This window comes from Symphodus melops (genome assembly GCF_947650265.1).
Source record: "Symphodus melops genome assembly, chromosome: 17".
In the NCBI taxonomy this organism is placed as follows: domain Eukaryota; kingdom Metazoa; phylum Chordata; class Actinopteri; order Labriformes; family Labridae; genus Symphodus; species Symphodus melops.
In genome coordinates, this window is record NC_136707.1 from 18,287,201 (window position 1) to 18,310,208 (window position 23,008).

The 23,008-nt window shown below is 43.5% G+C and overlaps 1 protein-coding gene across 1 annotated transcript; it reads left to right on the plus strand.

The window, feature by feature from the left end:
* The first annotated feature begins 206 nt into the window (after window positions 1-206).
* LOC306838092 (dual specificity mitogen-activated protein kinase kinase 6-like) lies at window positions 207-15,256 on the plus strand. The gene is given in 13 exon segments (XM_079366049.1): window positions 207-497; window positions 500-572; window positions 4,956-5,025; window positions 5,777-5,825; window positions 5,913-6,026; window positions 6,192-6,311; window positions 6,431-6,547; window positions 7,721-7,772; window positions 7,862-7,989; window positions 10,574-10,651; window positions 12,271-12,410; window positions 12,680-12,725; window positions 13,015-15,256. Coding segments are annotated over 13 exon segments (1,083 nt in total). The 5' UTR covers window positions 207-479; the 3' UTR covers window positions 13,093-15,256.
* Window positions 15,257-23,008: the final 7,752 nt, after the last annotated feature.

Sequence of the window (23,008 nt, forward strand, 5' to 3'; positions counted from 1 at the left end):
TTATGTGATTTTTATTCTGAAAAACACAAGAATAACAATAAAAGACAATACTATAAAAAAAATTCTCCTCTGGTAGCCTTTGTTGAATTTAACAAAACTTGACAGGTTTGAAATAGGCAAAATGATCAGTTTGAAATGTTTTGTTATAGAAATTGTTGAAAAAGGCGGAAAGGGTTTTAAGAGCTCACACTCCACCTCCCATGTTGCCTAGCCTGACGCGCTGCAGGAAATACGTCATCGCGTCGTAGTTGGAGCCTTCAGCTGTCAGACTTTGGCCACCCTAAAAGTGCAGGTTTTGTTAGCAAACTAACTCGAAGTGTACAACCCGCGGCGACTTTATTTAAAGTTGTGCATTTATCTGCTGGTCGATCTTTGAACGCGTTAGCTGCCGATTGAAGCGCAAACATTGCACGTAGAAGGAGCATTTAGTTTTTTTTTTTTTTGCACAAGCCAGCGATCCTGAGCGGCTGTAAGGCTCGATGCAGGGAGGGAGGGAGTAGAAAAAGGCAAAAGTCTTTGTGCTTCCCTTCCCCCTCATCAAAGCAAAGGGGAAATGTCTCTGTCTAAAGGAGGTAAGAGTTTTTTTTTCTCACTATTTTTTTTTTTTTTTTTTACAAGACCGTGCATACACTTTGAATACTGAGTTGCAGTTTATTTGGCTAACCATGTTTGAGAAACGGAACCTTGCCAGGTGGAAAGCTGCATGTATGAGAGGAAGGAAAGAGAAGCTAGCCAGCATGTCTTTTCTACTTTCTATCATTATGTGAAGTCTCTCGTCGTCCTCGGTGTTTAAAGATATTTAGCATAAAACATATTTGTTGTGTGCTGAAATAAAAGTTTGTGCAATTTATTTAAGCTAGTCGCAGCGCTTCTTGTAAGTTCCCGTGTTGTGGTTACCATTAAGCTAACCCCACTCTCACGACAATAAAGGACTTTTTGCCAAGCTGTAATTATGAAGCAAGTTGCCCCCTTAGCTGGAAATCACCGCCCTGGATCAGTTTCTCGCTTTCGGGGAAAGTAAAGCACAGTGGGACCACAGGTGTTTGTATTTCTCGGCCTCCTGACTCATGACTGATCAATTGTGTTGGGGCTTTTTGGTGTTATGTATGTTTTTATTTTTAGCGCCTCGTCCTTTTTAAACGCATTTATTATTCCATCTTCCTGCTTCCAAATTGGACGTTGTGTTATTTTTGAATGCTAAGAAGCCATGGTGCTATCACATAGTGTGCTTCCGCCTGTTCTGTGTGATCATTACTGCACCGTGATGAATAAAACGCACACCTTGGAAAAATCAAGGTCCTTCCTCTGCGTCACACACACACGCACACACACACACACACACACACACACACTGACAAACACACATAAGAGGGTGATGATGTCAATTTACATTTCAAGTTCACCGCTTGTGCTGTGTTACACAATCATACTAGCGTTGCCATGGTCGGGAGTACACACTGTTTTGAGAGGGCTGTGCAGATTGGCTGGGTCGCTGCTCACAGGCAATCACAGCCTTTGGCCTACCATGGCATGTTTTGACTTGCAGCACCAATACCGAGAGCAGCCTCTCTCTTTGTTGACAGTTCACTAGCTGCAAGCATACACTCTATAGCTGCTACACAGGTTCTGTGCTGTAATTATTGTGTGCACAGATGTAGGCCTGAGCTGTCTATGTAGGGTTTTTTTTTCTTCTTTTCAGGCCATTTTACAGAGTTGTACCTTGGGTGGTCAAGGTTGGAGTGGGCCTTTAGTATAGTGCATTGCAGTGCTGCTGTGCATGGTATTGCTGAGGCATGTTTAGAGATTGTGTTCTCCCTAGTAGCATAGCCGATAGGGTGGTGCAGAAGATTATCTGTGCATGAGTCATCTGTTTCTGTATGGACCCACTCCGAGGCTGGAGCTTCCTGATGGTGACTCGCCACGCAGCTATTGACACTTTGATCCCTCGTGCACAATCCAGAAATTCTTGTTCACATGACGTATATGCAATTATTCCACCCTGAATACTTTCCATGGAACATCTTTGGTTTTACAAGAAAGGCTGCCTCTCCTGTCGACGTGCACCACTGAACTGTCTGGAGCAGCTGATACAAACTCGAATACATGTAAATCCAGCATCAGCAAACTACTCGTTTTATGGAGACACTACGATCCACACACTGTAAATGAAACATGTCTGCTGTGGGGAGTTGTGTTGCACTTAGGTATGATATGTTTTAATCGCATGCAAGCGCTGGCATTGTCTGCATAATCCTGTCCCATGAAATGCTAACCACTGAAATCATTGTTGTCTATACATGTAGTTACTTTGACTTCAGCTAAGGCTGATGTCATAGGACGATTGTGCCCTGACTCGATGCATTGTGGCTATAGGGTGCCATGTGAATCTGGCCTTAGTTGGCCCGACCGGGTAAGCGAGCAGCAGGCAGAGTGAAGTGACCTCATATTTCCCAATGGGGTCGTGGCAGTTGTTGTGTTTTAAGAGGATGTGTCCAGTCTGACTTGGCTGACTGTGAGTCACGTCCCACCCTGCAGTTTGGACTACAGCGTAACTGCACCTCACACTGCTACCTCAGAGACTATCTAAAGCATAATTAGATTTCTCTCCTAACAGCTTTAAAGCAGATGTGGCACGCCACATGTTGTTGCTCTGCACCAACCATGTCCGCCGCTGCCCTAATTGTGTTAACGTGAACAAAAAGGTTGTCTCATTGGTCAGGTCATCGGAGGCTTTGAGTGCTCTCGCTTTATCCCAAGCGGAGGAAACGCAAAGTCTATTTTGGACCGAGCATGTGTGAGTAAATCACACTTCAATCTCTCCCTACCACATGAGACTGCCGTCGTTGCTCCAGACACTGTGGCACTATTTTAGGGCTGCAGCAACAACATGGAGCTGTCTGACATTTCAGAGGTGTGCAATCGAATCTAAAATCTTAGTCGAACTTTTACCAACTTCCTTTCCAGCTTGATCAAGCAAGAAGGGGTTTACCCAATCGACTTCCTCCACACAGGAGTGGTGCAACTCACTAAACGGCAAATACAGGCCTGCAGCTCCAATGACATGATCCATTGCTAACTTTTACCTCCGATGAGCTTGTTGCATTTGTTCCACAATAAAAGGGACTTCCCTGAAAATGAGACCAGTTTCTCTGAACTCTGGTGGAATAATTCCACAGCCTGGTGTGAGCTTGCACGCTGCGAGACAAGAACAGGAAACAACCAGCCAGTTCTAAACTGTTTCTCATCATCATATCCCAGCGGGCCGGACTGTGGCCAAGTCCTAGCACACACACACATGGATGAGGGTCAAGCAAAGGTCTCTGTATTTCCCGACGACCTTGCGACGAGAGCGAACACGCTGAACACGAGCGTCCAGAGGTGCGTTTCCTGTGTTGCGGCTCGTCGGCCCGGTAGCTGTGTCATTCTGGCAGGGTTTCGCGGCCCCTTGTGGGAAGTCCCAGAGCCTGCTGGGAAAGTGTGTTTATGAATGGGGCTGCTGTCATTGATTTAACACAGAGAGTCTCCAGGGCTGCACAGTTTACAACACCTCGCTCCAGATGATTAGAAAAAGTGCTCGGCTATTAGAACTTCAGAAAGAGACTAACACAAACAAGTTTTCCCTGGTAGCAGTGATGATTATTAACGTGGACAAAAATCATGACAGGAAGGAAAGCTCCATTCTCTCTACCCCTTCCGACCCCCCCCCCCCCCTTAATTTTTGAGTCATCATACCAATGTCGATTAGTCATTTAGTCCACCTTCCTTCCATTGCTGGGCTTCTGCTTTGAGCTTTGAGTACACCTAATCTCCACTTAGATAACACATCATTTGCTACAGTTCGTGTCAGAGGCAGCTGCAAATTGATTCTAACCTTGAGAACAGTCGTCACTTCGCCAACAAAAATAAAATCCCCTGTCGCTAGGCAGATGTGGATGCACGATAACACGCGGAGCACTTTACATATATGCACTGAATGCTCGCAAATAATACCTGTAAACATCTGCCCATGCACTTGTGAGGTGAGCCAAAGAATCAACAGCTGTATACATAAAAACACAATGAGACCCCGACCGATCAATTGGCCCGCCGATACTATCAGACGATATTAGCATATCACGTTACTATCGGTATCGACTCCTGTTATTGCAGATTTGCGCCGATATTAGTAGAATTTCTTCAACCATTCAAAGAGGATTTGATTAGAATGTCATTATATCCCACGAGCAGTCTTCTTTGACCAGCAGAGGGAGCTGTATGGATTACAACAAATGTTCTCACCCTCTACAGAGTGAAACGGTGGTGCACGTTACTCTCCAGTCGAGTAACCGTCCTGTCTTTTCCGCAATGGTTTGCTCACTGCATTTGAGGGATCAACGCAAGAAATGTGTGTCCTTCTATCTCTACAGATTAAAGATAAGATCTAAGAAAGATGTCTGACAATATAACGGTACCAATTAGTTTTCTGTCCTTAATAGGGGCACCAGTCGCGGACCCAAAAACCCGGGTATCAGTCGTGCCCTCCTTTACCTTTTCAGGTTATTCCATATTCTTCACTCAGTCACTCATTGGGATGTCACTCTCCTTTTGTGCTTGCACAGCCAGCTGGTTGATTCATGCACCCCATGAACAGAGGCTGTTGTCCTCAAGGTGTGCAACCCGGGTTCGAGGCCCACCGCCTGTGGCGCCTCTCTCTCTCTCTGACTTCAGATTCTACCCAAATATCAATCATCGCCAAATTGCTGTATCCCGATGTTATTGTTGTCCTTGTCCACTTATCCCATATCGTGTCGTGAGCTACCCTCCGATCCCAACCCCCCATCTGCTCTTAACTCAGAGTCAGATTGGGAATGGGCTCGGACATAAGCCCTGCTGATCGTACTCGCTCGTCGTGAATGCTGAACACATCTTGAATGAGCTGTGATAATCATGTTTTATTGTTTTTTTGTGTCTCTCAGGGAAGAAAAAGAACCCGGGGCTGAAGCTGGCCAAAGAAGTGTTTGCACAGCCCGCACCAGCAGCAGCAGCGTAAGATTACTGATCTTCTCTCAATAGACAAACATGTCCCATCCTAAGCTGAGAGGGCCCTAAAGCTGGGAGGTAGAATCCTTCAATGAGTCAATTTGTCATCTCTGTATTTATAGGCGAGACGAGATAGTTTTTTTTTTTTTTCCAACCGTGTAATTCACATTGAAACGGCTAATGTGGAGTTACTTTGAGTTCTCTGTTAGGAGATGTTGTGGCTTTAAAGTTTCCATGAAAGGACTTCGAGAGCTATTAAATTCTGCAGAAATGCAGGATTTTCCTCGAAATCCAGGGAGCCTTAAAGGGACTGAACACAGTTATTGATTAGTGTTTACCATGGCCAACACTGTTTCCCTTCACTGTCTTTATATTTTTCTCTTCCGTCAGGCTTTGTCCACGTCCATCATGTTTGCTGGTTTTAAAATGCGGCCGATAGATAGATAGATAGATAGATACTTTATTGATCCCGAGGGAAATTCAATTCAATCGCTTAATTGTATCTGATGTGTCAAAGGGGTGGGAAGTTTTCCCGTGAACGTATTCATGTTTCTTCCCATAAATTCCTGTCAATTCTCATGGAAAGTTTCCAACTTTGAATTTCTCATCCCTAATTGTATCCACCCCTCAACTCACCCATTGCACATTTTCAATGCAACACAAGAATCCTGGCAGAGGACAGGCTCATAGTTTCTTATCATGTGATTTGATGTAACTTAAAGAGTGACCTCTGCTCGTTGATTTCTTTTCTCTGCAGCCCCCCTCGAGATCTTGACTCAAAAGCTTGCGTTACTATTGGAGATCAGGTACATTTTGCTTCTGTAATCCTTTGACATTGACCCTCCTATTTTCTTTTACTCGGGTTCAAGTAACATCTGATTCCCTTCTTGCAGAACTTTGTGGTGAAGGCCGATGACTTGGAGCAGATTGCGGAGCTGGGGAGGGGAGCGTACGGGGTTGTGGACAAGATGAGACATGTGCCCAGCGGGGTTATCATGGCTGTCAAGGTAAGCCGGGGGGGGGGGGGGGGGAGGAGGGTTGTTCAGCACCTGTTTCAGCATTCCTTTAAAGTAAATGCACCATGCTTTGCTTTAAAAGAGTGCCGTTCTGATTCATAGATGTGTTTCCCTCATGAGTTCAAGTAGTAAAAATGTGGATGTGTGTGCCCTCAGAGGATTCGTGCCACAGTCAACACTCTGGAGCAGAAGAGGCTCCTGATGGACTTGGACATTTCCATGAGGACAGTGGACTGCTTCTTCACCGTCACCTTCTATGGCGCCCTCTTTCGAGAGGTGAATAAACAAAGACATGCACGACTCGTACCCATGTCACGCGGAGCGCGGAATGATCCTCTTTCATATTCATGGTTGACTTTTTTTTTTTTTTTTTTTTTTTTTTTTGTTTTGTTCAGGGCGATGTTTGGATCTGCATGGAGCTGATGGACACGTCTCTGGATAAGTTCTACAAGAAAGTTATCGAGAAGGGCCAAACCATCCCCGAGGACATCTTGGGAAAGATTACAGTAGCAGTACGTCCTCTCCTGTATTTGACTAACGCCCAGTAACGTGTGCATCAATAGGACAGTCTTGAATTTATGAAACCTGCTCATGTACCGTTTGTTGACATGACTTCCTGTAGTGGTGTTATCTCTATAAGGCTGCAGACGGTTAAATGATGTTTCCGGAAGAAAAGAAAAAAGGAGTTGCATGATTAAACTAGAGGCACAGCAGTCAGCTGGTTGGGGACCAGAATCTGACATTTATCACCTATTCGCTCGTGACCAGCTGATCCTCTCAAATATATCCGATCTGTGCCGACGTTAAACACATACAAGCCACATGCTTCCCGCCTTGTGCACAGCTACTGAAAGACAAGCGACAGCGTGGTTGTTAGGTGCTAATCAGCAGAAGTCTGCAAAGCGTTGACCTACTGGAGGATCCCTCTCTACCCAGGGTTAGGGGAGTGCACGTTTTATTTGTCGTGAAAAATCAATTTCATCTTTGCATCTAGTTCAGCTGAAGAAGTTAGTTAGTAAGAGAAGAGGTTTTTAATTGGGCAGAGGAAGTCACCTGCTCAACAAACTCGGACTTCTGTCCCTCTCTACATTGAACTATTCTTCCTGTTGTATTCTTTGGTGTCAGTGGGACACTGAAATGATAAAACCAGATTAACGCATATTGATTATTAACGGAAAAAAAACAAGATCAAACTCTTTGTAGTTCTAAATTCCGTTCGGAGAGGCAGCAAGAAAGACGGGATAGACGGGTACGGGATGATCACCAATCATAGATCTTTGATGATTCATTCAGGAGTCTGGAGGAGTGAGGCAAGTCTCACTTTACGGGACAGTGACAGATGGTCACGTAACCTGGAAACGCTTTTCTTCGTGTTTTATGAACACAAAAATGAAGTCTTATTTTGAGTTTGTCAAAGAAAGAAAATTAGAAATCAGTCAGATGTTGCACATGCTGCATCTCTTAAGGAAATGTCTGAAATCTTTCTTTTTTTTAATTTAGATACTGTAAAATTCTGTTTTGAGAAAATATGTGTGACTCAAGAGACAAGACGATAACAAGCGTACCTATCAAAATGTAAATGTTTTATATTTTTCAAAACATGCATCTTAAAATAGTCCTTTTAGTTTCCTGAAGACATTGAACATATTCACCCAGTTATTCAACATTTCACTTTCTCTCCACAGATCGTCAAGGCATTAGAGCATCTTCACAATAACCTGTCAGTGATTCACAGAGGTAAGTAGACCATGTCAACAGTTTTTGTACGGTTAACAGTTTCCTGTTGTGTTCTACCCTCATCATATTCGTCGATGTCCTCTCTCCAGATGTGAAGCCCTCCAATGTTCTGATCAACACCGAGGGCCAAGTGAAGATGTGCGACTTTGGCATCAGCGGCCACCTGGTGGACTCGGTGGCCAAAACTATGGATGCAGGCTGCAAGCCATACATGGCGGTGAGTGGGTACAGCAAGGGAGAAAAACAGGTCTGCTGGTACCAGCTGGCTGAGCTTTCTGGAAGGATTCTCAGAATCAGACACTCTGTAAGCCTAGTTTATCCTTCTGCGTCACGTCGACTCTGTACCCTCGATGGGGCCCGACGCCGTCGATGAGCATTCATAGTTAGGCGCCGAGGCAACGCGTTAGTCTGCAATTGATCGCCAAGCCGCTAGGGGGCAGTGGCGACGAAGGAGACATTTGTGGAGGTGGTCTGCCCGACAGCTAAACCAATTGAGGCTGAAAACGGGTGAATTTAACACACTTGTTAGCCCGCTGAGGAAACTGGATGAAAAAATGCACTTTCACTACTTTCGAATGTCAACGGATCCGTAGTCCGGATTCTTTGGAAGTGTGCATAGGGCCACTGCGTAGGGGTCCACGTCGACCACATAGCTACGGCATCGACACGACGCAGAAGTATAAATTAGGCTTCAGTGTTCCAGCTCCTTCTCGGGGGGGGTTTCACACGAGGGACCCAAGCACAGAACCAAAGTACCGTAAATTCCGTACTATTGAGCGCACCTGGATATAAGCCGCACCGGCTAAAAATAAGTAAATACCGTAAATTCCGGACTATAAGCCGCTACTTTTTTCTCACACTTCGAGGACTGCGGCTTCTACTCCGGTGCGGCTAATGCATGGATTTTTTATGGGGGACAATGAGCTTCTGCCGCAAAAACATTTGACTTCGTCACGTCGGATCTTAATATCAGTCATTTTGCGCTTCATGCACGCACCCTCATCATGGAAAACACACGGAGAAATACATATGATGCAGTTTTCAAGTTAAAGGCGATCGAGCTGGCTGTCAAAGAAGCTAACAGAGCTGCTGCACGTTAAGATGACACTGACAGCGACAACAGAGACTGAGGAAGTGAGTAATGAAGTCATTCTGAGGCAGTGAATGGATGGACTTTTTCTTGTGAAATATATTACGGTCATCTTTTTCATCAGCCGTGTTACAGACACCGTCGGCTAGGCTTCGTATTGTAACGGTTCATGTTGTAAAGTCAGTAGTTGATAATGTGTTCATAATTCCGATTATGTGGAGAGTCAGTGAATGCACCAGCGAGAACGTGTTGAGTGGCTGTATGAGAGAACGCTGGGGGAGAGAGTTGGATTGTTACGGCAAGTTATGTGTTGCTCTCTGCTGTAAACGGCGTGGTCACGGCCGACAGTGACCGGGTTATTAAGTTATTATTTGAACGCTCTCGCCGTCCTTTAACGTCCGTACGGACGCTACAGTATTTGCGGATGTTACCGGTAGCCTAGGTCTGTGTAAATAGCTCTTGTTATAGCGTGGACACCTGCGGCTTATAATCAAGTGCGGCTTATATATGTACAAATACATTTATTTACTTATTTTTAGCCGGTGCGGCTTATATCCAGGTGCGCTCAATAGTACGGAATTTACGGTAAATGTATTTGTACATATATAAGCCGCACTTGATTATAAGCCGCAGGTGTCCACGCTATAACAAGAGCTATTTACACAGACGTAGGCTACCGGTAACATCCGCAAATACTGTAGCGTCCGTACGGACGTTAAAGGACGACGAGAGCGTTCAAATAATAACTTTTAATAACCCGATCACTGTCGGCCGTGACCACGCCGTTTACAGCAGAGAGCAACACATAACTTGCCGTAACAATCCAACTCTCTCCCCCAGCGTTCTCTCATACAGCCACTCAACACGTTCTCGCTGGTGCATTCACTGACTCTCCACATAATCGGAATTATGAACACATTATCAACTACTGACTTTACAACATGAACCGTTACAATACGAAGCCTAGCCGACGGTGTCTGTAACACGGCTGATGAAAAAGATGACCGTAATATATTTCACAAGAAAAAGTCCATCCATTCACTGCCTCAGAATGACTTCATTACTCACTTCCTCAGTCTCTGTTGTCGCTGTCAGTGTCATCTTAACGTGCAGCAGCTCTGTTAGCTTCTTTGACAGCCAGGTCGATCGCCTTTAACTTGAAAGCTACATCATATGTATTTCTCCGTGTGTTTTCCATCATGAGGGTGCGTGCATGAAGCGCAAAATGACTGATATGAAGATCCGATGTGACGAAGTCAAATGTTTTTGCGGCAGAAGTTCATTGTCCCCCATAAAAAATCCATGCATTAGCCGCACCAGAGTAGAAGCCGCAGTGCTCGAAGTGTGAGAAAAAAGTAGCGGCTTATAGTCCGGAATTTACGGTACACTGGTCCGCTTTTCATTTGACCAGTGTGAACACAAACATACTGCGCCCCATCTGCTTGAAGAGATGTTCTGTGGCACGATTCAGTCTGTGGGAGATGAGAATGCATCTGTGCTCAAACAATGAAGTGGACCGCATTATAATTCATCCCACCAAAAAAATCCTACTTCTTTTCTGATCGATTTATAGTCTAAGCAATCACAGGATCAGAATACATTTTTCCTTTTTAGTCATTCTTTGTTTTTGTTTGGAAAGTGTTGTCATTGACTTAATAGTTGCACTATTAGTTGCAGGGGTGTTTATCTATGGTTTCTGATTCTGTTCCAGCCTGAGCGGATCAACCCTGACCTCAACCAGATAGGCTACAGTGTCAAGTCGGACATCTGGAGTCTGGGTATCACGATGGTGAGTGACATCAGTGTCTCAGCTTGTGTCATTAGTGGTCTGTTTCAGACGCATGCTACATGTTATCGCTACCTCTCTGGCTGTTGATCTCCATTCCATCCCGAGTGGAGGATGGCCGGGGGAGAAGATGGAGAAATGCACGTTGGACAAAATGTGGCTAAAAGAGGAGAAATACAGGGGGGGGAACAATAATTACAAAGCGACTTGCAAAGAGACGAAGGCAACGTTTCTTCTCCACGATGAGAATCAAAATCGTTGAGTTCCACATGAAATCTGAAAACGGCGAGACGACGCAGTGACATTTGTTTATTACATTTAAAAGTTTTCAATGGGATTCAGAAAAGGGTGCAGCAACCCTGTTAAGAGAATATCTTTTTCTTCCTCTTAAATACTAAGACGACGTACATGTTAGATGTTGTAATATTCGATGTTGTTAGAGGCTACAGTTTGACCTCCAGCCCTCAAAATTCTTCTTTAATGGTATTAACATGGTTCGTGTGCACTCGTTTTCTTTCGGCAGAGCATGAATGTCTTTTCATGCTTTTCAATGTTTTCTGTTCAGCCAATCCTGAAATACATTGTCAGAGTATTTGCGTTACAGTTCAGAGCTTGTGATGTGCACAGACGTCGACACACGCCCAGCGCTCTGATGTCTGAACTACAAGCTAAACAAACAGGCTTGTCCCTCACATTGAGTGAATCAGCTGCATGTGCCGAGCTCTGCGTGCTGCGCGTTACAGAGAACACTCCTTTCCAAAAGTTAGTCCTCAAAGTTCTGTGATAAGCAGAGCGGGACTCTTAGTGTCAGATCACGCACGCACACACGCACACTAATGCACATGCTGTGCATTGCAAAGATGGTTTAAGCAAACAAGGAGTCTCACTTGTGTTCATAGAAAAATCACTCATTCATTCATCATTTGGATTGAAATGTGCTGAAGAGTGTGGTACCGGTGGCCAACTGGTCAGTTTTGTCTTCGGGGTGGGCAGCGCGGGGTTCGAATCCCTGAATCCCCACTCTGTCTCTCCAATAAAATCAATCTAGGGCTTAAAAAATTCTTATGATGTGTTTTAAAAGAAGAAGGACAGAAAGTGTAGTTTTCATCACCTCTAAGTATTAATAATATTCAGTCCCCTCTTGTTCTAAGCATGTTAGCAAAAGCACAACATGCTGCCATATTGTATTGTAATGTAAACTATGAAAATATATTACTGATACATTTTTAGCTTAATTAGTTAAATAAACAAAGGCTCAATGTTAAAATCTTCTTTCCATAATCGTTGTTGTTCCATATCTTGTTGTTTCCTTCTTTCATTTATTTTTCCTCCTAAAACATGTGATGAGGAAAGCAGAGAGAGAATATTTGGTTTTAGTCTTGTAATGTTTGAAAAACAAGGCCATGGTGGAGCCGGGGGTCAGGCCATGAAACCTCAGCGAAACGCTGCCTTAATTACCCCCTTTTCAAAATAAAAGCTCAAACGTGACCTCAGTGCAGGCAGCTTATGTTTCATAACGAGGTAGGAAGGATGAAGTCAGTGGTTAATCACATGCTCTTGATTCAAACTTTGCTCTAACACGTAGTGGTCCTTGTTTAATCAGCTCGTCTTATGCCTCACAGATTGAGCTGGCCATTTTGAAGTTCCCCTACGACTCCTGGGGGACCCCGTTCCAGCAGCTCAAGCAGGTGGTGGACGAGCCGTCCCCACAGTTGCCAGCCGACCGTTTCTCCCCAGAGTTTGTAGACTTCATCTCCCAGTGGTGAGTGTCTGCACTCGGTGATAGTGTGTGTGTGGTTTTGTCCCCCAACTCGATGCTACTCACACACGTCAGTGCAGAGCAGCTGAGAGGCCCAGCAGGGGGCAGTGTTCCCTCGATATTTCCTGAAGAAGGATGTTACCTCTTATCTGTGCAGCTCCAATGGTGTTAGATGAGGATATGGTCACTAGACTTTCTAAGATGTTTAATTTAAAATTCATGATCAGTTTTGTATCAACGTTCCCACTCTTGAATGCATCTCTTTTTCACAGCTTAAGAAAGAAACCAAATGAGCGGCCAGCTTATACAGAATTAATGGTGAGTATGTTCTTTTCTTACCCTCTCAAACAATCTAAAAATGATTCTCCTATTCGGTTCTCTCTCCTGCATATATCCCTGATTTAATGTACTGCGAGCTCTTGTTGGTTTCTTTTTTTTGTTTTGTTGCGTTTGTCCACTAGAGGTCAGGCTTTCACAATTAACCACCCACATAGTTGCATGTAAAGCGCCACATGTTGGTGCTTTACATGTAAACAACAACAAAAGAATCGGTAAAAACTTGATTTGTCCCTCTAACTCAAACTGTCTTTTCTTTTTTTCTTTGCAGCAACATCCCTTTTTCACCCTGCATGACTCCAAAGACACAGACGTGGCCAGTTTTGTCAAGGTCATCCTGGATGACTGACGTGCTCCCACCTGGCTCCGCCTTCATCAGGGTAGGCGGGACTTCTCAGCAAAACAAACCAATGGCCTACCTATTTTTCTTCTTCTTTTTTTAACTCACTGGAATGACAGACTCTCATGCACCCACACACAACAGGGTTTGGGGGGATGGGAGGGGGGGGGGGGGCGATGACCCAAAGACTGACAGCAACAAGGCAGCACTGGAGCAGGGGTGTGGCGGTAATATGAACTTATACGGTAAAAAAACAAAAACAAAAAAACAACTGGAGAGGTTTTAATTTGCTCCTCTTAGCTTCCTATGTGCGCCATCATTCAACACGGCAGATATGAACTGAACCCACTTTATTTTTTGTCCTTTTCTTCTCCTGTTTTTTGCCCCCCCGCCCTCTTTTTCTCTCTCTCTCTCTCTCTCTCTCTCTCTCTCTCTCTCTCTCTTTTTCTCTCTCTCTCTCTCTCTCTCTCTCCATAAAACGGACAGAGCCAGCCATTTTTTCCTTCTGAAACATATTGTATAAATACTTTGAATTTTTGAATTTCATCTGCAAAACCATCAGTTAATGTGTATGTTGTTGTGTATTGAAAGCTATATTTGCATATGCGTTTGTATGTTTTTCTCATTATATGGAGTTTTTGATACTGTATCTCTTCGACAAGTGTGAATTTTACCGGACTAGGGCTTATTTGTCACATTGCATCTGGTGAGCAGTCTGACCTGCTTCTGCTCCACATTTGATTGGTCAGCTTCAGTTCGAGCCTTGGGAACTCCAGCAGAGACGAACTCGTAAGAAATGTCAAGAGGTCACATTCTGGACGGGACGAGTCGCAAGTCGTTCCTAGATCTCTCGGTCAGGAGAGGCAGGAATGCGAAGCGTCCGACGTCATCCGAATGCATATTGATCCGAGTGGAGGCCCCTTCACGCAGTGACCCTTTCAGACTCTTTTTCTGTCTTTTGGTATTTACGAGTCGGCGTCAGTACTGCCATCGTGGCACCCTGGAAGTACTCAGCTCTAATCAAGCTTACAGCTTTATCTTAACCTCTGTGCCATTTTTCAAATCGTTCTCATGAATTTCTGCATTAATTGTATTTTTTTCTCTCTCTCTAGTTTTAGACTTTATCTGTCTTGCAATTTGATTTTATTTTCAGCAGCGTCTAAATCTTTATTTTTGTCTATTTTTCTCAGTTGTCCAGTCAGCATGGTCTTTTCATCCGAGGCACTTATGTTTATGTGTTTCCCCCAGATTCCTGATTATTATGCATTACACAGACAGTATGTTAGGGAAATAATTTATGTGTTGAAGATGTAAATACTTTCTCCTTTTACTTTTTTTTTTTTTTTTTTAATGTAACATGGCACTGCCTCAACCTAGCAGTGCTGCTGAGTGGTAGAGTGTATTAGTTAGTTTTAATGCAGTGTGACACATCATACACAGACACTTGGACTTGGAGGGCCAGCTGACCGTCATTTTTTTATTTTTTTTTGGACTGATGTGCTGTCAGGCGCCGCCGCTCAGGTTTCTTCGCTCCCCTTCGTGCGGAGATGACCTCATTTTATTTTTCCCTAGGTCATACTCTCCTTGAGTGCTGGACCGAGATCCTCTTTTCAGTCCTTGGTGGGCAGCCATTATCTCTTCTGTATGACCATACTATGCAGAGCCTCCTCGCCTTGGACACAAAGCAAAGGGGTCTTTTGCCATGTGGCAGTTTTTTTTTTCTCCCCCCCGCTTCAAGTGTTCAGAGACTGTGATGATGATAATGGTGTTGAGGATAGTGATGATAACTGCCATGCATGCGTCTGTTCATGGCTAGCACTCGTCACCTCTCTGGTTTACACTGTAGTGCGACCTTTATCAAAAGTCAGTGAGTCAGGAGTATTTATGATTGTGAATAATAAGGGAAAGTTAGCAACACCACAAAGAAGCTGCTGTACTTTTTTTTTTTTTTTTTTTTTTTTTTTGATTTTCTTCTTTTTTTTTGTTTTAGTCGGCCTTCTTTGGATGGCCATTCCCTTGGTGTGTAAAAGTGAGTTTTTACGCTGATCACAATGAGAATGGAACACTTGCTCTACCTCTTACTCCTTCACTCTATTTGCCACCTTTTCATTGGGTGGGACTGACAAACTTGAACTATGGAAAGACAAAAAAATAAAGGCTTTATTGTTCAGAACGTCCTGTTTGATAGCTTTCCTTTTGAATGACTGGCTGTAGGTTCAACAGTGGGGGGGGGGGAAGAAAACCCTTCCTCCTCCAGGGATCTGGAATATCAGCATATTTCATTGCAACTTATCTGATGAATTCAGGATATTTCCACTGTAAAACTGGAACCGATCAACGTCTTGGTGGGGCTAGAGGAGAAGCAAGGCCATGCCTCGAGTCATTGGGACGTCCTCTTGGGAACAAGTTTCTTGAAAACATTCTATCATATCCAACATTATTCAATTTTAACTCTCTTTACAAATGCTTTAATCTTGCAGGTTTTCTTATCTAGCAACCAAAATAATGATATTTAAGGTATCTTATTTTTAAACTTTGTTCAGCTTGATTCGTTAAGGAAATCGCATTAAGGGAAAACCACTTGCTTCCTCACTCACTTTTTGTAAAGATTGCGTGTTTCAGGCAAAAGCTCCTCTACCCACTTTAATTCAACTGCATGCTTTGTCACTTACAGTTCCACTTAGGACTCTGATTCCTGCAACCTAACGCTGTAATCGAGAAACAGGAGCTGACTTATCCAGCTGATTAAAGGAAGCCAGGTCTTTGGGTTTCAACCTGCTGCTGTCTCTAACTCTCACTTTGTCTCCTCGCACACCTTTCAGCAACATTTGTTTTTCAGGCTCGTCGACAATACTTTAAGGAAGATGTGAAGAAGGTTGACTATCCGTTGCAATGGCATATGTCAGTGGGTTGGGTGTGCTAGTCAGTGTGTGACCATTTTGTCATCAAAGCTGATCTGTTGGAAGCACGAAAAATCGGAAGGGATGTCAGGGACTTTGCCATGGGCCAAATTGTGATCGCGAGACGACTGGCTCAGAGCGTCTTCAAAACTGCAGCTCTTGTTGGGGGTTCTCATTCTGCAGCAGTCTACCAAAAGATGACCAAGAAAGGGGGGGAACAATGGTGAACCATTGACTTGGTCATGGGCTGCAAAGGCCGTGGTTTTCATGTAAAATGGCCATCAGAAGTAACTCATCCCATTCATAAACATCCATGTGCTGCTGACGAAGCAACAGGAGTGTCTTGGAGTTAAGTGTCTTTCTCAGACAAGGACACTTTGGACATGTGGCTGCAGGAGCTGGGGATTGAGACGCAACCCTTCCAACTGCGCCATAGCCGCCCGGTCAGATCCAATAGAAGAGCGACCAGAGGTCAAGTGCTGAAAACATGAAGTCTGGTTCTGCTAGAAGAATCCGAACTGAGTCGCTGAGCAATAGGAAATGTAGCCTCGACGAACACCGCAGTGAGTTCAAGTTGTTGACTTGGCCTCCGTGTTCCCCAGATTTCAATTCAATGGAGCATCTGTGGGATGAGCTGTGCAACCAGTCTGATTCATGAAGGCCCCACCTTGCAACCAATGGGACTTCAAGAATCTTCTGCTTAAGTCTTGGTGCCAGATGCTGCATCACACCTTTTTAAAAGTCCTAGTGGAGTCCATGGCTCGTCACGACAGGCGTCTTTTGGCCCTGATCTAATGAGGGGCACTTGCACAGTATTTGGCATGTTGTTATGGCTGACGATCTGTGTATAATGTTAATGAAGCCAAAGACTGAAATGATGCACCTGGAGTTTGCACAGTTTGCATACAAAGCCTTCTCTATTTTATACTGTACCTGCTTGTATGAGGCTGAACTCAAGTTAATTAAAACACTTAATTCAGAGACAATTCTACAAATCAACTACAGTAAATACAGTTCCAAAGGTCGAAACATGTTCCAGTGCAGTCTTTCTTCTTCTTCATCTATTACAGTTGATGTGCTTTTTATATCCCAGTTTGCCTTTTGCTTGTAAAATGACAGTTTCTCTTCGTGTAAACATTCTTATATAAGCCCACAGAAGTTCACACACACGCAACTTGACAAGTTGTGATTCCTCAGGATGTGTGATGAATAGACAAAAGAATCTCAGCTCGATCGCTCTTTCTGGAGTGCTTTTTTTTTTTTTTTTTTTTTCCTGTGAATGTTAACAGCAGAGGCTAACAAAAGCTCCCGTTGAAGAGGCTACTCGCTTGAGTGTGTTCGTCAAAGACTTCATGGCAGGATGAGAAAACTCAATGCCAGCAGACTGCAGGCAGTGGTCCAGAGTTGTGCAGAAGACACATAAAAGACACTCTTTTTTTAGGAAGGAAGCCCTTTGATGACTTACATAATGCTGCTAAAAAGATCGTCATGTGGGGGCTAAAGTAGAAAAACATCTATTCCAGTTACTGCCACGACGCTCGATTCAGCGTGGACTGTGATGCAGAAGGGAATCCCGACGACTCCTGATGATAAATGGACATTTGAGGAAGTCAGAAGAGCAACAATGGAAGTTAAACATGTATTTATTTACACCAAATGAGATTGTGTAAAAGCAAGCCGACAATAATATTGAAGCTCCTGTGAGGAGCTTTTTGAATGAAGTTGACTTTGGCGACTCCTGTGTTCAAAGTCTTACATCTCATCTCTCTGCTGATGTTATCCAAAACATGTTGAAGTTGTTTATTTAAGCTCCTCACAGGAGCTTTATATCAAGTGTAAAAATAAATATACTTGCTATACATCAGCTACAGAACAGTGACTGCTTCTTTTCCAAAGTTCCACCCATGATACAGGCAATCATTTGATGACTGTTTCCAGGAAAGTTGTTATTTCATTGGTTGTTATACTTCAGTAATTTATATCATGGGTCAAGAGAGCACAGTGCGATACCAGCAGGACAGCTGTTCCGGAGACGGAGAGACGATACTGTGACTAGTCATCACACACTTGTCTTTTAGCAGCTCCCTTGATTTATAGTAAGCTGCTAGCGAAGCAGGTTGCAGCCCTGTGCTATTTAGTTTCCACTTCCACACTCTGCTCAGCCTAACAAACAAGACCAAGTTTTGAAATTCATGCCTATTTTTTGCTTGTTGCCCCAAGGGGATGTAGAGATCGAGGAGTACCCTACTAGACGTTGCATACTATGCGAGCTTCTTTTTGGAACGATTTCCGAAATCTTCTGCCAGATCTCACGGTCTCTTGACCTGTCCGTGTCCTGGAAATGGAAACCCAGAGGCATAGTTTGCACGCCACCAAACTTCCCATTAGAGTGATGCATGTATAAAATGATCCATACAATCATCCTGCTGCTCACTGGACTGTGTCCATTAAAGTTATTTCACACTGTGTTTTTTAATGGATGGATTTTGTTGTGGGAGAACTCATCCCTTGTTGACCCTCTATGAATCTGTACCTCCCACCACCACCACCTCCTCTCTCCTTCCTGCCAAGGAAAACGAGGCCTGAATCGTGCCCTTAGATGGCAGACCTTAAAGCAGCAGATGTTGTATAAGTTTCTCTTCTCTCGACGTGACACAGGGTGGCCTGGGGGTCCCTTTTCTGAGCAGGGTACATGAGGCTTTGTGGACCTAGATCTCCTTAAGCTCTGGGCTGACACTTCACTACCTTACGCAACATGCTTGTAAGTCCAGGTCTGAGTGGTGGGGAGGAAGGGGTTCTAAGTGTTGACATGGACTTGGAAAGACATGACAAGTCAAGTGTTCTTGAGTAGTCTCATCACAGTCCAAACTAAAGTGTGTCTGATCTCTGCTCATACACACAAACATGGACTTATTGTTTGACCAACATTTCATCTTAGTATCCTATACAATGCTTTTTACGAATACAAAACCCTTACATAATGACACCTACTGAAATGTAGTTATACTTAATCATTTTTATTCTGCCTTTGATATACCCCAGAACAATGTTTCTTGATATTTCCTAGTTCATTTTGAATATATTTTTATCACAGAGAGTAATCAAGGAGCATTACGGAACATTTAAAGTCTTTGTGAGGATTTTTTGATTCAGTAGATTCTTTGCTGATTTTGGCCTTGGACAAATCCTGCCATTCTTTCCTCCTAGCCTCTGGTGATCTTGGTTTATTATTCTACTTAGTATTTTCACTATAGCCACAATTTTGTTGATGGAAAATGATGTTTCACGTAATTCATGTTGACTGTAGCATGCTAAATATTACTTGAAGTAGATTTACAAACCGTTGAACTATAAATAACCGCTGTACACAGCCACATCTCGACCTGAATTCTACTTTATTGTTTTTTTTTTTTCTTCCTTTTCAGTTTCATTGTCAAGTTTTCTCTTCTGTGTTGTCCCTCTCTGGGTTTTGTTACAGCTTTTATGTGCCGTTAGATAGCTCCTCTGGTTCACATGTCCACATCATGTTCTCCACAGGAAGTGTCGGCAGTCACTTGCACACAACTGTAAGGCAACAGGCTTTACGAATGGACAAAAGAGCAAACACTTTGTGCAGGTAGTGCTCATAGGAGTGTAAAGGTAATCCAGTGTATACAATACCAGTATAAAATGCAAACTCGTCATTTTAACCGCGGATGCAGCAGCCGCTGCCGCCATCGCTGCATGCAACCTGTTTCTATTAAAAATACATCCCCATTCATTGTGTTTTGAAAACTGATTGCAAGCTGTGCTGGGAGAGTCAGCGGCACAGACCAGTCTGGCTGCTCGACTTTTTTCTTTTTTTTCCCATGACGAGGTCATTAAAGTTCAAGAAAGACCAGCAGAGTCAGGCAGAGAGCTTGCAAGCTAGGCTTCTGGGCTTCACACTTTCCACTGCAGGCTCAGAGTACTGCAGCTAGTAGGAGTGCAAACACCGAAGAGTGAAAACTGAAGAGTGACACAGCTGCACACAAACTGCACGATGTGCACTTCGCTGAACGGAATAGAAATCGTCGGACAGGAAGTGCAAACCTTTCCTCTCTCTTGAGAGATCTTTGAAAACCGGGTGTGCCTTTTTTTACAGTAGTTTATTATTTCCGATACCTCTACAATTGAAAATAGAAATTTCAACCCGTCAAAGCGGCTAGTGGGACTGACTGTTACACACCGTTGCTAAAATCTGCCTGCATTTGACAGTCTGGCCGGTGTTCCTGTCGAGGCCTAAATGTATCATCCAGAACCTTTGCTACAGGAAAAAAAGGCTTCTTCTTCAGTGTTCTATTAATCACCTTGTTGGACACCTATCCTCCACCTTTAAGCATTCAACATATCAACACAGACATCGTGAATCTTTTTGCTGCTGATCTTGTTTGATTTTGAGCCTCAGTACTTCAGGTGATGAAGACCCTGAGGAGAGGACTCCAACAAGTTCTGCAGCATGATGCTGTTGCTATAATGCCAATGCTAAAAATAAAGTATGTCTCTAATGTTGGAAAGTAAACTTCCTTCCTTCTACAGTAAGCCTTAAGGGTAGTGCTGTGCTCTCTGGACTCAAAGGATTTGGTGACAAAGCAGAGCCTAGTCCAGGAATAAAGAAAATGTCTCAGAAGGACTCAAACTGGAAACGGCAATTACATAATTACATTTTGTTGACATCCAGGGAAGAAAAAAAAGGAGCTAGGGGCTTGGGAATGTACTACTGTATAACATCAAACTTCCTGAATTCTTAACCCAGTTGGCAAAGATATGATGACAGCTCTTACATGCCTCTCAGATATTAGATCTGTGTAACTCAAGTGAGGCCAATGCAGGATTAGAGATTCAATTAACTTTACCTTGGAAACGTAAAAGGACAAAGTGCTTCAAACATATCTCCCAAAACTGGACCTACCTTTAGTAGAGCTGTGTAAAGTACGCTGGATCCACTGTAAAATACAAGGCTGTAAACTTCTAATATGGCGGCTCAACTTTACTGGTGTGCTCTGAATCAGCCCCTCCATTGAAAGTGAGCTATTATGTTGTCTTTTAGAGGTTGTACTGCACAGTTTTGATAAGTCTGGATCAATCCATGTCGTGAGAAATCACAAAACACTGTTGCCAAGCATCAAGCTCAAACAGCAGATCTAAAGCAAAACCTATGAGGAGATCTAACCTCTGCGTAGCGCTCATTGGAACGACACAACGGAGAAATATTGATTGGAAAGTGTGTGATCGCTAGCTGACGTTATGGGCCTAACGTTGTCACATAACTATTTGGCCTGTTTTTTTTTTTCTTTGAAACGATAAATCATGAGATGCTGATTTGGACAACTATTACATAACCGCTTTGTTTGGTGAAATATGGTAGGTAGTTTCTGGTGGAATTTTTACTTTACAAGTCGAGGCAGATTCAGAGTCAGGGGATTAAGATCACAAGCGACCTTCACTTTTATCACAAATGACTTCAGCTCCCCAGGTAATAGTACCAGGACTTAAAGGAGACCGATAGAGAGTATGTGTTTGCACGTCAATTATCAGATATCATTAAAATGTAATCCCAATGACCGCTCGTGACTGATGTTATGTGTAATATTTAGAGACCTCAGTCATAGTTCAGTCCTGTTTGGTGTATTGTTTGTCTGTATAGCACTGGTAAACAAACCAATTCACAAGATCCAAATTTAGAGAGTGAGTAGCAACAGTCGTCACTGCTTCGCATTTAAAACCCCCCTGACTTGAGCTGTGGGACTCCTTGAGGGAACAAGATTTACTTCAGCCACCATATACAGTGTGGAACATTAATATAGACCATAAGTATCAATAATAGCCCGCAAAATGGCTGCCATTTCAGTTTCAACATTCAGGAGATACTGCAAGCTGAACAAGCAGGGTGTGCGTTGTTTACAGCATGATTCGGAACATTTGGACTATTTTAAAACCTGGGAAAGCCAAAGACGGTGAAATGTAATATCTCCAACATTCAATGCTGCAGAAGAATTGCTGTGGCTCCGTGTCAGAGAGAGCAACAGCTGCAGCCAAGTCACCCTCTACTGTCAAAGCCCAGCATTGGGGCAGAGGCCTCACCAACAGTAGTCTGATATTGTTACAGTTGAATAAGTACTCTGGACCTGGCTGTTCGTTTGATTCTCTAATTCTGGACTTAGATGTATTTATTTTATGCTCCTGAGCACGTTTTTTTGTTTAACTAAATCTAAAGACGAAGAGTATCGTTCGTTTCTGATGACCTCACATCTCCCTTGCTTGATTACATAAATGTGTTTCCATGCTTCCATTCATGACCTCCAGCATTAGCAACAAGCATCTATCGATCCTGCTAGCTTTGTTGTTGTAGACAGCTCTGCAAATGAGCAGACAGAATTCTCATGCCACTTAAAAAACCAATTTCTGCAATATACCAGGGGGGAAAAATCCGAAACCAAGCAGAAGCTAAGAAGTTTCAGCTAATAGACGCCCACAAGCAGTACAGCCCTGGAGGTGGAAGTGTATGTCAGGCTATGTAGGCCCTAAATTTTTGCACTTGTTCCTGCAGCCACATGTCCAATGTTTCCTTGGGCAAGACACTTAACCCAGAGTTTCTCCTGCTGCTTCGTTGGCAGTGTGTGCATGTGTGTGAATTGCATTAGTTTCTTCTTACAGAGCAACCTCTGCCATCAGTGTGTGAATGTGAACGACATGTAGCAGTGATATAAAGTCAAATATTGTCATTATAGCATCGCATAGTGCAGTCTGTTGCATCTTTTTTTCTTTTTTTTGGCATCATGTCTTACCTCAGGAGACCCCTCAGATTTGTACCACTGAAAACCACAAATAAAAAAGGAACCATTAAGTTTGACTGTGATCACTCACTTCCAAAGGCCAAAACATACTGATCTGAAATGGGTGTCAGTCATAGATCATGCTGTAATGGATCTGCTCTAATTGTTAGTAGTTGGCCAACTCTGGATCATTCTGCAGGACAGATGATATTAAGTATAGAGAGTATTTCT